The 13,237-nt window shown below is 42.0% G+C and overlaps 1 protein-coding gene across 1 annotated transcript; it reads left to right on the forward strand.

Moving 5' to 3' along the window:
- Positions 1 to 9,576: 9,576 nt before the first annotated feature.
- Positions 9,577 to 10,826, forward strand: LOC309358903 (vomeronasal type-2 receptor 26-like; the record flags this gene model as incomplete). The annotated part of the gene is made up of 2 exons (XM_081892170.1): positions 9,577 to 9,745; positions 9,925 to 10,826. The coding sequence occupies 2 exons, from the start codon at positions 9,577 to 9,579 to the stop codon at positions 10,824 to 10,826; spliced, it is 1,071 nt and encodes a 356-aa protein (XP_081748296.1).
- Between the last annotated feature and the right edge of the window lie 2,411 nt (positions 10,827 to 13,237).

The raw sequence follows: 13,237 nt of genomic DNA on the forward strand, positions 1-13,237 counted from the left end.
ATCAAGACTTGCAGATACTATTAATATCTCCTGTGATGTTCAGAGCTTGGCCTTACACCAACGGCTCTGTCAGACTGGTCACTGATTCTATTTCCTGCAAAAATCTAGCTTTCGTAACCATTCCGGTGAGACTTTGCTGCTCAGTATCACTCAGATGACAACGTGCAAAGAGATGAATTGGCGCCTAAAAAATTCCTCTTGCTCCTACCATGCTCTGTGCAGGATGGTACTTTCCATGATGTTGGCGTCAGTGCTGCTTCCTCCAGATGAGTGCAAGGCTGCAGTTGCTCCGTGTTCCATCCGTGACCCTCTTCCTATTCTTCACAAATATTACCAGTCTGGAGATGTTGTTATTGCTGGCATTATGTCTCAAATCTATATAACTTCAAGCATAGCCTTCGATGAACCTCCTACACCTGAACTCTTCGATGACATTCTGTAAGGAAGTGTGTGTGTGTGTGTGTGTTTAATAACCATATCGTATACTGTATCAGTAATTTCTGCATCTGACATATGATGAAGGTGATGCTCATTACACTAGTGGTCAAAATTGTGGAAAACTTTAAGAAAAGCCGTTATTTCTAAGGTTTGACGGCTTATAAGAACTGTATGCCATTAGAATGCACTTCTACAGTATATCATTAGAAAGTTAATCTAATGCAGAATATAATGCCACAAACTGTGTTGAATAGCCCTGACCTGAATCCAACAGAATATCTGTGGAGCTGATTGAATAAACTTTTTAGTCAGAAGCATCCGGGGAATATAGCACAATTTTTAGAAACATACAATCTTGGTTTCTCATTAAAAGACCTGGTGAATTAAAATATTTGGTTTACTCCAGGGGATGCAATCGTAGGACTGCAATTACAATAAAAAGTATCTACACTAACAGAAATTGTGAAAAGTTATGAAATACCCTTTATTATGGTTTTCTGTGCATAACTTTTTTTATTTGGCTATTTGCTTCCTTTGGCGATCACTCATAGCTGAGTAAGATTGCCTTCCATAATGATGGTCTTAACAGTGGGTTCGTAAGTGACTGTGGAGGCCAATTCTGAATCCACACATCCTTCCATAGGTTTCTGGGTGTGAGTTGATCATGGTGAGCGTTTGCCAAACGTGCCTTCCTTTTAGCACATTTCTCCCTTTCGTCCTGAGTTCGAGTGTCTTCAAAGTCCATGGCACATTTGGTAAAGGCTGTTTTCCAATCTGAGCACTCACAGGCCGGTATTTCTCAATTGTCTGTGTTTATACTACATTTTTTTAAATTTGCCTTGAGAGAGTCTTCAAACCTCTTTTGTTGACCACCAGCATGCTGCTTTCCATTTTAAAGTTTGGAATAGAGTAGTTGCTTTGGAAGATGATAATCAGGCAACACGACCAGTCCAACGAAGTTAATGTTGAAGAATCATTGCATGGCGATACCCACCCCTCCCACAGATGGAATAAATAAAGACACCGGACACCAGAATTTAGGTTAATTCTGCTGCAGAGGAGGAAAAGGGGCGAGCCCAGGCTGCCCTGACCTTAAGTGCCCTCAGGTGGGCCCGCCCCCAGCGCCAGCCCATTGGCTGGCGCTGCCGGAAATGAATACTAATGGGGATCCCTGAGTCCCACAGGGCTGGCGCCAGCCCCGCAAGAATGTGGATGGGGGCGTGAGCCCGCCACCCCCCCTCCTTAGTTTGGGAGTGGCTTTGCTTCAACACCAGTGATCTTTGCTTCTTCCAGTACACTGGCATTAGTTCGCCTGTCTTCCCAAGTGATGTGTTAATTTTTTGGAGTGATAGACCAAGCTTTTTGTAAGCTTCTGTGAAGATATTTAGCATTGTTTACAGGTCATTCTGTAAGTGTGCGCACACACCACGTTGTCATCAGGATATTGAAACTGTATGATGGAAGTTATGGTAACCTTACCCTTTGCTTTCAGCCTAATCAGATTAAAGAACTTTCCATCTGTTTGATATATGATTTCTACTCATTGGGGAGTTTCCCTTTGACAAAGTGTAGGAACTTGGCAATGAAAATAATTAATAGAGCTGGGGAGATAACACAACCCTGTTTAACAACTGACCCCACTGTGAATGGTTCACTTTGAGAGCCATGGTTATCTGCAGTTGTTGCTGTCAAATTATCATGGAGGAGCTGAATGATGTTCAAAAATTAAACTGGCCAGTCAATTTTCAGAAGGACAGTTCACACGGCATTACAATTTACAGTGTTAAAGGCCTTAGTCAGGTCAATAAACGCCATATACAGGGGTTAGTTTTGCTCTCTGCATTTTTTCTTGAAGCTGTCAAGCAGTGAAAATCATGTCCACTGTCCCCCTAGAACATTGAAAACCATTTTGGGATTCAGGAAGGGTAGCCTAGGACATTGTTAGGAGATGGTTTGCTAAAATTCCTGCAAGAATTTTGCCGTCCACAGCTAATAAAGAGATACATTGATAGCAATCCCACTTAATAGGATCTTGAAGGGCTTGAGTGTTCATTTTGTGCCTTGGTTTCCTTGGATCATTCTTTGTCTAGCTCCTTCCTTTTGACCTTACTGCCTTGGGTGACCCTGCAGGGAGTACGAGACTCCCAATGGCTTTGCTCACCAGGCTTTGCTCATAGGAACATGCAAGCCCACTCAACATGACAAGGTGATGATCCAGCAAGTGAGTATTTGGCTATAACCTTTGATAGAGTAAGGATAATTCAACACTGTTGCATTATATTCTGCATGATATTATCATTCTAATGATATATATATATTTATGGTATTAATATAAAAAGTACTGATGTTATGAGCCTGAGATACAGAAATACTTCCCAAAATGTTTTCACAGTACTGGCCATGAGTCTATGATAATTACTACTACCCTTTCGTTTCCGCATTGTTCTGGTGTTTATGAGACATGGCGACAGATCTCATATCTCAAACTCACTACTGCAGTGTGTGATAGCATGTTTCTTCTTATATGGTAGGCTTATACTGTACCAGTGTTCAATTTTTTAAAAAAGTTTGCAAGGCAGCATAAAAAGTAACATCCCCATTCACTTTGTTAAGGCTTTCTGCTCATTTACCATGGTGAGCTAAGGATTTCTTATTTCTTATTTGACTTTAATCCAAGCAATGTGGTAATTCATTCAGACTTAGAGGTGATTTTATTATAAGCTTTTGGTAAACAGACTTTCTCTTCCTCCTCTGTAGAACAGAACTAGTAGCAATCAGGGCCAGGCCACCTATGACATGGCAGGAGTTAGATGTTCAGGGTAGCAAAACATCCAAGGTTGTGTTTCAATATATCTACACACTTTCCTTCACTGTGGGAATCCATTTTTGTGAAGGTGAACTGTTACGCACTATGTCGCTCTCCATACAGGCCAGTGACACCACTCTACCAGCATATCCTGGCTTTGGCATTTGCTGTAAAAGAGATAAATGAAGATCCCCAAATCTTGCCCAATATGTCTTTGGGTTTCCACATCTATAACAGCCATTTCAGTCCAAGCTGGACCTACCAAGCCTCCATGGACCTTCTTTCTAGCCAAGAAAGACTCCTCCCCAACTACAAGTGTGATGTTCAGGAGACTCCAAAGGCGGTCATTGGGGGGCCAAACTCTGATTTATGTCTCCACATGTCAACCATCCTGTCTATGTACAAGATGCCAAGGGTAAGAGGTTTGCATGGAACATGGATCATCAATAAAGCCGTTTACAGTTGTCTATGACTAAGACTCATTGGGTTGCATGCTTGTAATTGTTTTTGTGATTCAACATCTTGCGGAATAAAATATCGAGGGAATGGCAAATAGTGGGCATAGGTTGGTATTTATCAACCAAAAATGCAGGTTGTGGAAAATATGTCTGCTTCAGTACCACACATCCTTAAAAACTCAGCAGGAAGAATTCCTCACTGGAGACTTTACTCCTGTGTAGGACTGTAACAAAACGTCTGCTGCCTGTGGTAGCACAACTGCATGTTTGCTATGCCTGCTGAAAAATCACTTATATATTTCCCAAGATAACTTTAACATTCCAAATCAAGAGAAATAAGTGATATTTGAATCCTTTTGAAGCAGATCCCCCTCTGTAAAACCATGGGTTATCTAGCGTGTGTGAAGCAAAGGTCAACTTCAGGTAGAAGTTGAACAAATAAGAAAGATTTATTTTGCAGAATAAAGCTGGTAAGACAAAAGATGCATCAGGAGATAAAGTTCTTTCAGGAAACAGTTAACTTATTAATATTCAATTTAATGTATGTTATGGGCTTCAAAACAAGGTAGTGAACGTACAGCTTATTTAAAATGGCAGTTGCTTATTTTCAGCTTGATGTTACAACTGGTAAACAATCAGCTCATTTCCATTTTTCATTACTTCAGTTTCTTAAACCTCTTTGCATAGGTGTTACAGTTTCAGACTTTGGTTCTTATACAAGGTAGTATTTCTGTCAGTTTCCCCATCTTCTATCAATCCCACTCCTGAGGTTCTCCAAATAGCACAACAGCCCCAGGGGATCCCCAGCCCTCTTGACAGGTTTGGGTGTCTTCTCTTTCTGGGAGATCTCTCCCCTCCTGACTGGAAGGAGACCCAAGCAGATGGGATCCTGCAGAGGTGCCATCTTCTTACGAGGATTGAGGGGGCCCAACACCCTGACGTCATATCTGTGATGCGATTTGGAGCTGAATGCCCCTTGAACATTGAGAGGGCTCAGCCCTCCAAAAAAGTACATTGGTGGGGGCGAAACCTCCTCGGCCCCTAGCAGTTGGTGCACCTGGTATCTCCACAATTCTACTTCTCCTTCAACAAACTCAGCTCTCCAGTTAACTCTTGTCTGAAAACTCTTACAATACTCTACACAGTGTCATGCTATCTAAGCCCAGAGGCTCCATTCTCTAGCTATAGACATTTTCCTCAGGGTGGATGTTACGCACAGCTCAGAACCAAGTCTTCTCTCTCCAATAAAACTATCAGCTAAACCATCTGATCCCTCTCTTCCAGAAACGTCTCCTTTTACTTTCCCTCTCACACTGCTGGCTCCACCCTCTTTCTTACTGCCTGCTTTGGTAGCCAATCAGAGAGATGCACCAGCCCTCTGGTGGAATTCTGAGGCACTGCATCCCCAGGCTCTGGTCTGGCTCTGCTGTCTGTTACACCTTCAGATTAATGAAGGTTGATCAAATTAAAACTGAAATCTGGATTTGCATTTAAATGATGTTTCACATCACCTTATCGTATAAATGTTCCTCTCGCTTTTTAGAAATATCATATTTGGCTCATGTATGGGTCTGACCCTGTAATGAATGAAAACATCCAAGCTGGTTTTATCAACCAAATGTTCTCACCTGGAGCTCAGCAACAGTTAAATTTCACATGGATGTGGTTTATCTGATGGGTGACAATCTAGGGCTATTGGTACAAAAAAATGTTCCTGTGTCTGATTTTATAGAAAAAGTCCATAAACTAACATTGTTTTTCTGGTGAATTCCAAGACATTGTGCAGAATGGATCTAAAATGATCGTAGTTGTTTTGGGAAGCACACCAAGTGATTGTGAATGTTGAAAGTCACAGCATTTGGTGATGAGAAGGATGCCCAATATTGCAGAAACAGAAGATTCCCCCTGAACAAACCAAGGCAAAAGTTGGAAATTAGAACAGTCCAGGTGGAGTTCATATCATTTCCCATGCAAAGGTGGTGGGAAATAGTTTTCCTCCGTGGTTCTCTATCCTTTGCAGTTAACTCAAGGAATCATTTAGGATGCCAGAATGCATTCTAATGAGAAAACTTACATTGGGAGCGGGGGGAAAGCTTTGCGTGGACAGGCGGAGTCCCCAGATCCCGCGCGGTCCCCCCGTCATGTGGAATAACGACTCAAGACAACGTGCTATGGGATTAAATTGGCCACAACTTTATTAAATTTCAAATGTGGGTAGACCTTGGCTCAGGCATTGGGCGTTCTCCCTCCCCAGTCCCCAGCTGAGGACCTAGGGAGCATCAGGGTTATCCAGTGTGTGTGGGGGGATGGGCCGGCTCTGGGGAACATATGTTCAAGCAGAGATAGCCGCCCCCGTTACGCCGCCGCCGCAGGGGAGAGCAATGACGACCTTTCGGCGTACGGTCAAAGCCTCCCTTCAGAAACCCCTTTAACGGGGAACCCTGGTATCGCCGCCGCAAAGAGGAAGATGGACTAAAGGATTCTGCCCAAGGCCTGATACCGCCAAAGTTGTGACGTTTTGCTACAGGAAAGGCGAAACCTGCCAATGCAGGGAAATTCCTTTCCGGCCCTTTAACAGCGACCTTAACGTAGCAGCGCCCGCATACCTGTGAAGAAAAGTTAACCTGCAAAATAAGACATTAACTGAGGGTGGGTAGGGTGGGAGAAGCTCTGGAGCCAAGTGAGGATTCCCAGGTAAGATCCTCCCTCTATTGTGTGGGCAGATAATCCCTCTCCTACCTGGCCTGGTCTCCTTGGCAACTCTTCCCCCAGGTGGGATTGGTCAACTGACTGAGGTAGGCGGAGACCTCCAGGTATCCCACCTGAGGGAAGGCAAAGCCTAGCCTATGCTGTTGGAGCCGCTCCAGATCCAGGGGCTGCACATGTCCACACAAAGGGCGCCCCCTGTTTTAAGCGGGGAGCGGTCATTATCAGGGTTTTCTGTGAACAAGCATTTATTTACCTGTTCTTTCCTTTATCCTCCTTTAGATATGAAGGGTTCAAATTCTGCCACAAACATAACTGCATAATTGTTCTATTTGATGTAGAGACATTAATATCCAAGTATTTCCCCAAACCACAAATTCTAAGTTAACAGAAATAAACAAAAAGCTGAATCCCCCTGGTTAATATATACCAATTAAATAGAGATTGAAATCTGGTTTTGAGTCTAATTGGTATTTTGATATCAGCATTTGTTATCATCTTTCCTCCCTTGATTTTAACAATGACCCTTTTCAGCTCATCTATGGCTCTTCTCCTGTGATGACTAATGACATTCAAGCCCTTTTCACCCACTGGATATTCCCAGATGGGACTCAGCAATATGAGGGGATCCTCCAGTTACTGCTGCATTTCCGTTGGATGTGGATTGGTGTGCTTTTTAAACTCCATGATGACACTGGAGAGAGATTTGTACAAAATATTCTCCCCATGTTTGCCCAGAAGGGTATCTGCTTTGATTTTATAGGAAGTTTCCCTAAGGATACCTCTTCTAGTAAGTTTGATGAAATGGTGGAACAAGGTTCGAAAACATTGAACATTATTGTGGGAAGTACTGCCCATGCTGTGGTTGTACATGGTGAAATTCATACAATTATGGGAATGAGAACGCTACCCAGGCTTGCAGAAATGAACGATGTGCCAATACAAGGAAATAGAAAAATCTGGATTATGATAGCCCAGATGGATTTCACCTCATTTCCCTTTCAAAGAGGTTGGGACATCACATTCCTCCATGGGGCTCTGTCCTTTGCAGTTCACTCTAAGGATCTTCCAGGATTCCAGAAATTTATTCAGATGAGAAAGCCTACCGTGGAAAAAGAAGATGGCTTTCTCAGGGTTTTCTGGGAAGAGGCATTTAATTGTGGTTTCCCTGACCCTGCTTCAGAGAAGAAAGATGACAAACTCTGCACTGGGGAGGAGAATATTGAGAGCCTTCCTGGGTCTGTTTTTGAAATGAGCATGACAGCCCACAGCTACAGCATCTACAATGCAATCTATATTTTGGCACATGCTTTGCACACCATGCAGTCCACCAAATTAAATTGCAGAGCAATGGCAGGTATAGCAAGATGGGAACTTACAGATCAACAGCCATGGCAGGTAATGTTGTCTTCCAGTTAATACAGATGTCTGTAATCAACTCTGGAGCTCAGCCAAAGGGGGGACTTTTCTTGAATACCTCTGTCAGTAGGGGAAACTCATTCCTCTTTCCTCTCAGGGAGGAAGTGGCTATCCACTTAATGGTTAGGATAACATAATGGATGAAAATCTGCCATCACTTTAAACTTGTACTTGGAATAGCAAAATATGGCTATAGATGGCTATGTACACGATATAATGATACCACTATTTGTACAAAGGCAGCCCTGTATCCCTGGAAAGGGATGAGCAGCTTATCTACACAGCTTATCCACCTATCTGAAGGAATGTCCTGTCTAATATTTTTGTGAAGTTCTATGAAATTTAGGCTAAGACTAATTGTAATTCTCAAAAGAACCACATCTTACCTTCACAATGAACATTACTACAGGGCTTTTTTCAGCCAGAACTCAGGGGAGCTCAGTTCTCTCCCCTCTCAGGGGGGCACCATTGCTATTCCAAGGGAATGAGGGAGGTGTTTGTGATGAGTTCCAGCACCTCTTTTTCTAGAAAGCAGCACTGCTCATTAATTCCTTTTTCCTTTTTAGCTCCATCCATTTTTGAAGAAGAGACTCATTAAAAACAGAGAAAGAAAAACACTAACTTTAAAAGAAACACAGCTTTTAAATGGACCACAAACTATAGGTCTTAAATGCTAAAGATAAGCACTCTATTTGTACGAATATTATTAATATTTAATTATTTTTGGCATCTTCATTAATTGCCTTTTTCCTCTTCAAACTTAGCTCCACCACTTTCTGGGAAGTGTTTCATTTAATAATAGTGTTGGGGAAGAAGTTTTCTTTGACCAAAATGGGGAATTAGTAGCTGGATTGGATATAATAAATTGGGTCACATTCCCAAATCAGTCCTTTCTGAGAGTCAAAGTTGGAACAATGGACCCACAAGCTCCCCCAGAAAAGAGGTTAACCATTCATGATGATGGTATCATGTGGCCCACCTGGTTCAACCAGGTAAGAAGTTGTTCTGGATTTTCTCTAGTTTTTTGCTCAGTGTACCAAAACTGCCTCATTGCAACATATTGAATCATCCGTTATCAGAATCAGACTTGATCTGTGAAGGAAATACCAGGCTGTAGCACTGATAAAAGGAAAGCTATCTTATTTCTAGCTCTATCTAATACATGAAATACATGAACTTGCAAGGGGTTTGCTGAATGTCAAATGTTGCTGTATGTTAGCCATATTTCTAAGTCAGTAGAATGGTCCAAGAAGGTAAGACAAGAGATCATCGCCCTTCTCAAAAAAGAAACAAGTATACAAAAAGAAAACAAATGCACTGAATGTTGCCAGAGAAACCATTGGAAGCATAGTTCGCAAGTTCCAAGTTAAAGGAACAGTGGTTAGACTACCTCAACGGGGCAGAATTTCAATAATTTCTATTGCAACTGCAAGTCAAAAACACTGGAGCAATTTCAATATTCATGAGATTACAACCCAATAAGCTTTCACCTGAACATTTTCTAATTTGATAAGATATTGGCATGCTAATCTCTGAAGAAGTTCAAATACTTACCAATATGGTTTTCATAAAGTCAAAGGTACTGGACTTTAGAAGCTCCAATGCTACCATTAGCGCTGAATTTAAGATCATCTTCAGAAAAAACAGAAAACCTATAGGAAGCTCCAAAGTTCCAATGCTACAATTAGAGCTGGATTTAAGATCTATTGCTTAACCGTCATGTTTAGTATTAGAAGATAGGTCAGTGAGATGCAAACTTCCAAACGATTTCCTTCTTTCATTTATGAACAGGCACAACCTACTTCTCTGTGTAATGAGAATTGTCATGTAGGTTATAGAAAGAACAAGAAGGAAGGAAAGCCATTCTGCTGCTATGATTGCCTTCCGTGTCCAGAAGGGAAGATCTCAAACAAGGAGGGTAAGGAATGCATCACACGCTTTAATTTTACCTGTGCATCAGAAGCTCCTTTCTCTAGTGGGAAAACAGTATGGAAGTAGCCAATATACATTCTGGCATCTCTTAGATGCATTGTGACAATCTGGGGACAGAATAACTTTTTTAAAAATAAGATTTGTTTCTTCCATTTTCTTTTTCAGACATGGACGACTGTTCAGAATGCCCTGGAGATCAATATGCAAACAATGAACAGGATGGCTGCCTCCCCAAAGACAGAACATTCTTGTCTTATGGAGAACCGTTGGGGATCAGTTTGGCCACGTTTGCCCTCTTCTTTTCCTGCATCACAGCTTTGGTGCTTCAAATATTCACAAAGCACAGAGATACTCCCATAGTTAAAGCCAACAACCGCAACCTCACTTATATTCTCCTCCTTTTCCTCCTGCTCTCCTTCCTTTGTGCTCTGCTCTTCATTGGCCAGCCTGAGGAAGTCACCTGCCTCCTTCGACAAACTGCTTTTGGCTTGATCTTCTCAGTGGCAATTTCTTGCATCTTGGCCAAAACTGCCATTGTGGTTCTAGCTTTCATGGCCACCAAACCAGGGTCCCGAATGAGGAACTGGGTAGGGAAGCCATTGGGCACCCCAATTGTTCTTTCCTGCTCCCTTATTCAAGCCACAATCTGCAGCATATGGCTGGCAACCTCTCCTCCTTTCCCAGACGTTGACATGCACTCAATGACTGAAGAAATAATACTAGAATGTAATGAAGGTTCCACTTTCATGTTTTATTGTGTCCTGGGATTCATGGGTTTACTGGCCATAGTCAGCTTCACAGTGGCTTTCCTAGCTAGAAGGTTGCCTGACAGTTTCAATGAAGCCAAATTCATCACCTTCAGCATGTTGGTCTTTTGCAGTGTGTGGCTCTCCTTTGTTCCAACTTACTTGAGCACCAAGGGCAAATACATGGTGGCTGTGGAGATCTTCTCCATCTTGGCCTCCAGTTGTGGGTTACTGGGCTGCATCTTTTCCCCCAAATGCTATGTTATTTTATTGAGGCCTGAGCTGAACAGCAGGGAGCAGCTAATAAGAAGACAGTTTTAAATAATCCAGAAGTCTTAATCATGTTCGTAATTTTTGGTGTCTGTTATTGCTATTTTATTGACATGTATGTCATTAGAAATTAAGGATATTCATGCCCCTTGAAATTAAAGAATCAACAAATAAACAAATAATTGAAGACTTAAAAAGTAAATGATAAAAAAGATCTGGAGCAGCTTGAAGAATTCCTTTGGGAGAAAGTGTGAGGACACAATTAGGGCAGCGGTGAATACCTTAATTATTTCCATCACTGCCGCTGATGAGGATCAGTACTAATTCCGTGGCAATGCCTTTGAGCACAACTGGCCTGAGACATTTCCCGTATTGCAACAAAATGGGATCCATCCGTCAACCATCTACAAATCCACCTAACAGTTCCCTCATTCCACTCAGAAGATTGGGTGTGTGGGGGGGTAACTTTGTCCAAAGCCTTACTGAAATTAAGATACAATATGTCCACAGAACTAAGCTAGACTTTTCTGTAAGGAAATGTCATACTCTTTATTGCACCTGCAACTGGATCCTGCATTATTTTACCTATTTCTTTTCTCCCCTTAACTGGTATACAAGGAAACACCCCTGTGGTGCAAAATCCTGAAAATCATGTCTTCATTGGTGACACATGCACAGCTGGGGGAAATAGTGCAGGTGTGATTGAGGAAGAGTGTTGGGGAAACTAGGAAGTTCCCTTCAGATCAAGAGTTTGCAGCTGGACTGCTTGCTTGCCTGTGACACTCGCAATTATAAGAGAAATACTCAATAACAAAAATGCATCATTATTTTGATCTTACTAAAAGTCACAGAGCTCAATGCTCTAAGGAGATAACTGTGGAACTAATAATTATCTCAAATTGCTGGGATTTATCATTCATCTTCCCAAATCCCCTGTACACTTTTTCAGTCCATGAACACAATCAATGTCAGAGTGTGAAAGTGTATATAAAATAAATCCTGTGTCAATCAGAGCCCACATGAGAAATTCTGAACATGCAGGTTTTCATGAATTAGATCATTGGCATTTTCCCTTTATCAAAAAAATCCAGAGTCATTCAATGAGAGTTCTTGCAATGCAGTTTATGGAGGATGAGATACAAATATGACTTTCAACATCCCTGTTGGCCCCAAGATGGTTGGAACATTTCTGTTGCAGATTCTTCTCTTCCTGTGGCTACATTTGCCTCCAACTGAGAGCAAGGAACACTCTGCTAGATGCACCATGATGGAGCCTTTCCAGCTTCCATACCAGAACTATCAGAGAGGGGACCTAATCATTGGAGGAATTGTTACCTATTTCGGCTTTTTATTTGAAGAAATGGATTTCCATGAGCACCCAAACACAAAGCTTATAGATGAACTTCTGTAAGGAAAAAACTCTATCCTTCATAGCGTACCCTTGGTGAGCTCATGTATGCTACAATTACACCAAACATACGTTAGCATGCTCAGAACACGTTTCCATGTGACTTTTTTCAAGTAGGAATGTTAAACATATATTTTCTCCTTTTTACATTGTGATCTTGTCACCTTCTTCTTTGTTGCTTTATTCTGCTTCTTGGGCTTTCTATCTTCTGCCTGTTCTGCTTTCTCATCACCTGATCCCATGGCTCTCACCACTTTCTCCCAACTTCATCCTCATCCTCCCTCTGTGTTTCCTTTCACACCATTAACATCTGTGTTCCTTTGCAGCAAAGCTTTATCTTCATATTCACAATCACTATCATTTAATCTGACAGTCACAGATGAATGTGACATATGAATAACATAGAATTTGGATTATAGTCTCTGCTATACAACAACAATCTTTATTACGGTCCAGAGACCAACAAAACATTACAAATCAATACAGAGTTCATACAGCCTACCTCCAGGTTAATCAAGCACTTTGTTTGGAATATAGGGCTCATTTGTTCTTTCAACCACCGATAAAAACTTTGCCACTGCCAAAGTTCTAGCTTTTGTCCGGTCTTCCAGTAGGAACCTGACATAGTGAGCCTCTGACTTTCCCAGGAAAGGCACCAGCAAGGGTGGTATCAGTTCAGCCCTGGCCTGCTCATACTTCGCACAATGTAACAAAATATGATTTATGGACTCGATGTCTTGAGCACACGAGCAAAGTCTGTCCTGGTAGGGAACTCCTCTCAACCTACCATCCAGCACTGCAGAGGGGAAGACATTCAGTCTGGCCTTGGTGAAAAGGCTTCGATAGTTAGGTACTGTCAGGTTTTTGATGTAAGGTGTTAACTCAAAGACATACCCATATTGAACTCCTGCTGCCAGTGGACTACAGACTGCGTGTGACCGAGATCGCAAGTCACTGTGTGCATTGTCCCATAATCTTTGCTTTAAAGCCTTTTGGGCGCCTTCATAGCCCAGGTAATACAGTTGGGGGGGAGACAGACCAATAGAGGTGGCTT

The sequence above is a fragment of the Podarcis melisellensis genome (genome assembly GCF_964234715.1).
Source record: "Podarcis melisellensis genome assembly, chromosome: 16".
Taxonomy (NCBI): Eukaryota; Metazoa; Chordata; class Lepidosauria; order Squamata; family Lacertidae; genus Podarcis; species Podarcis melisellensis.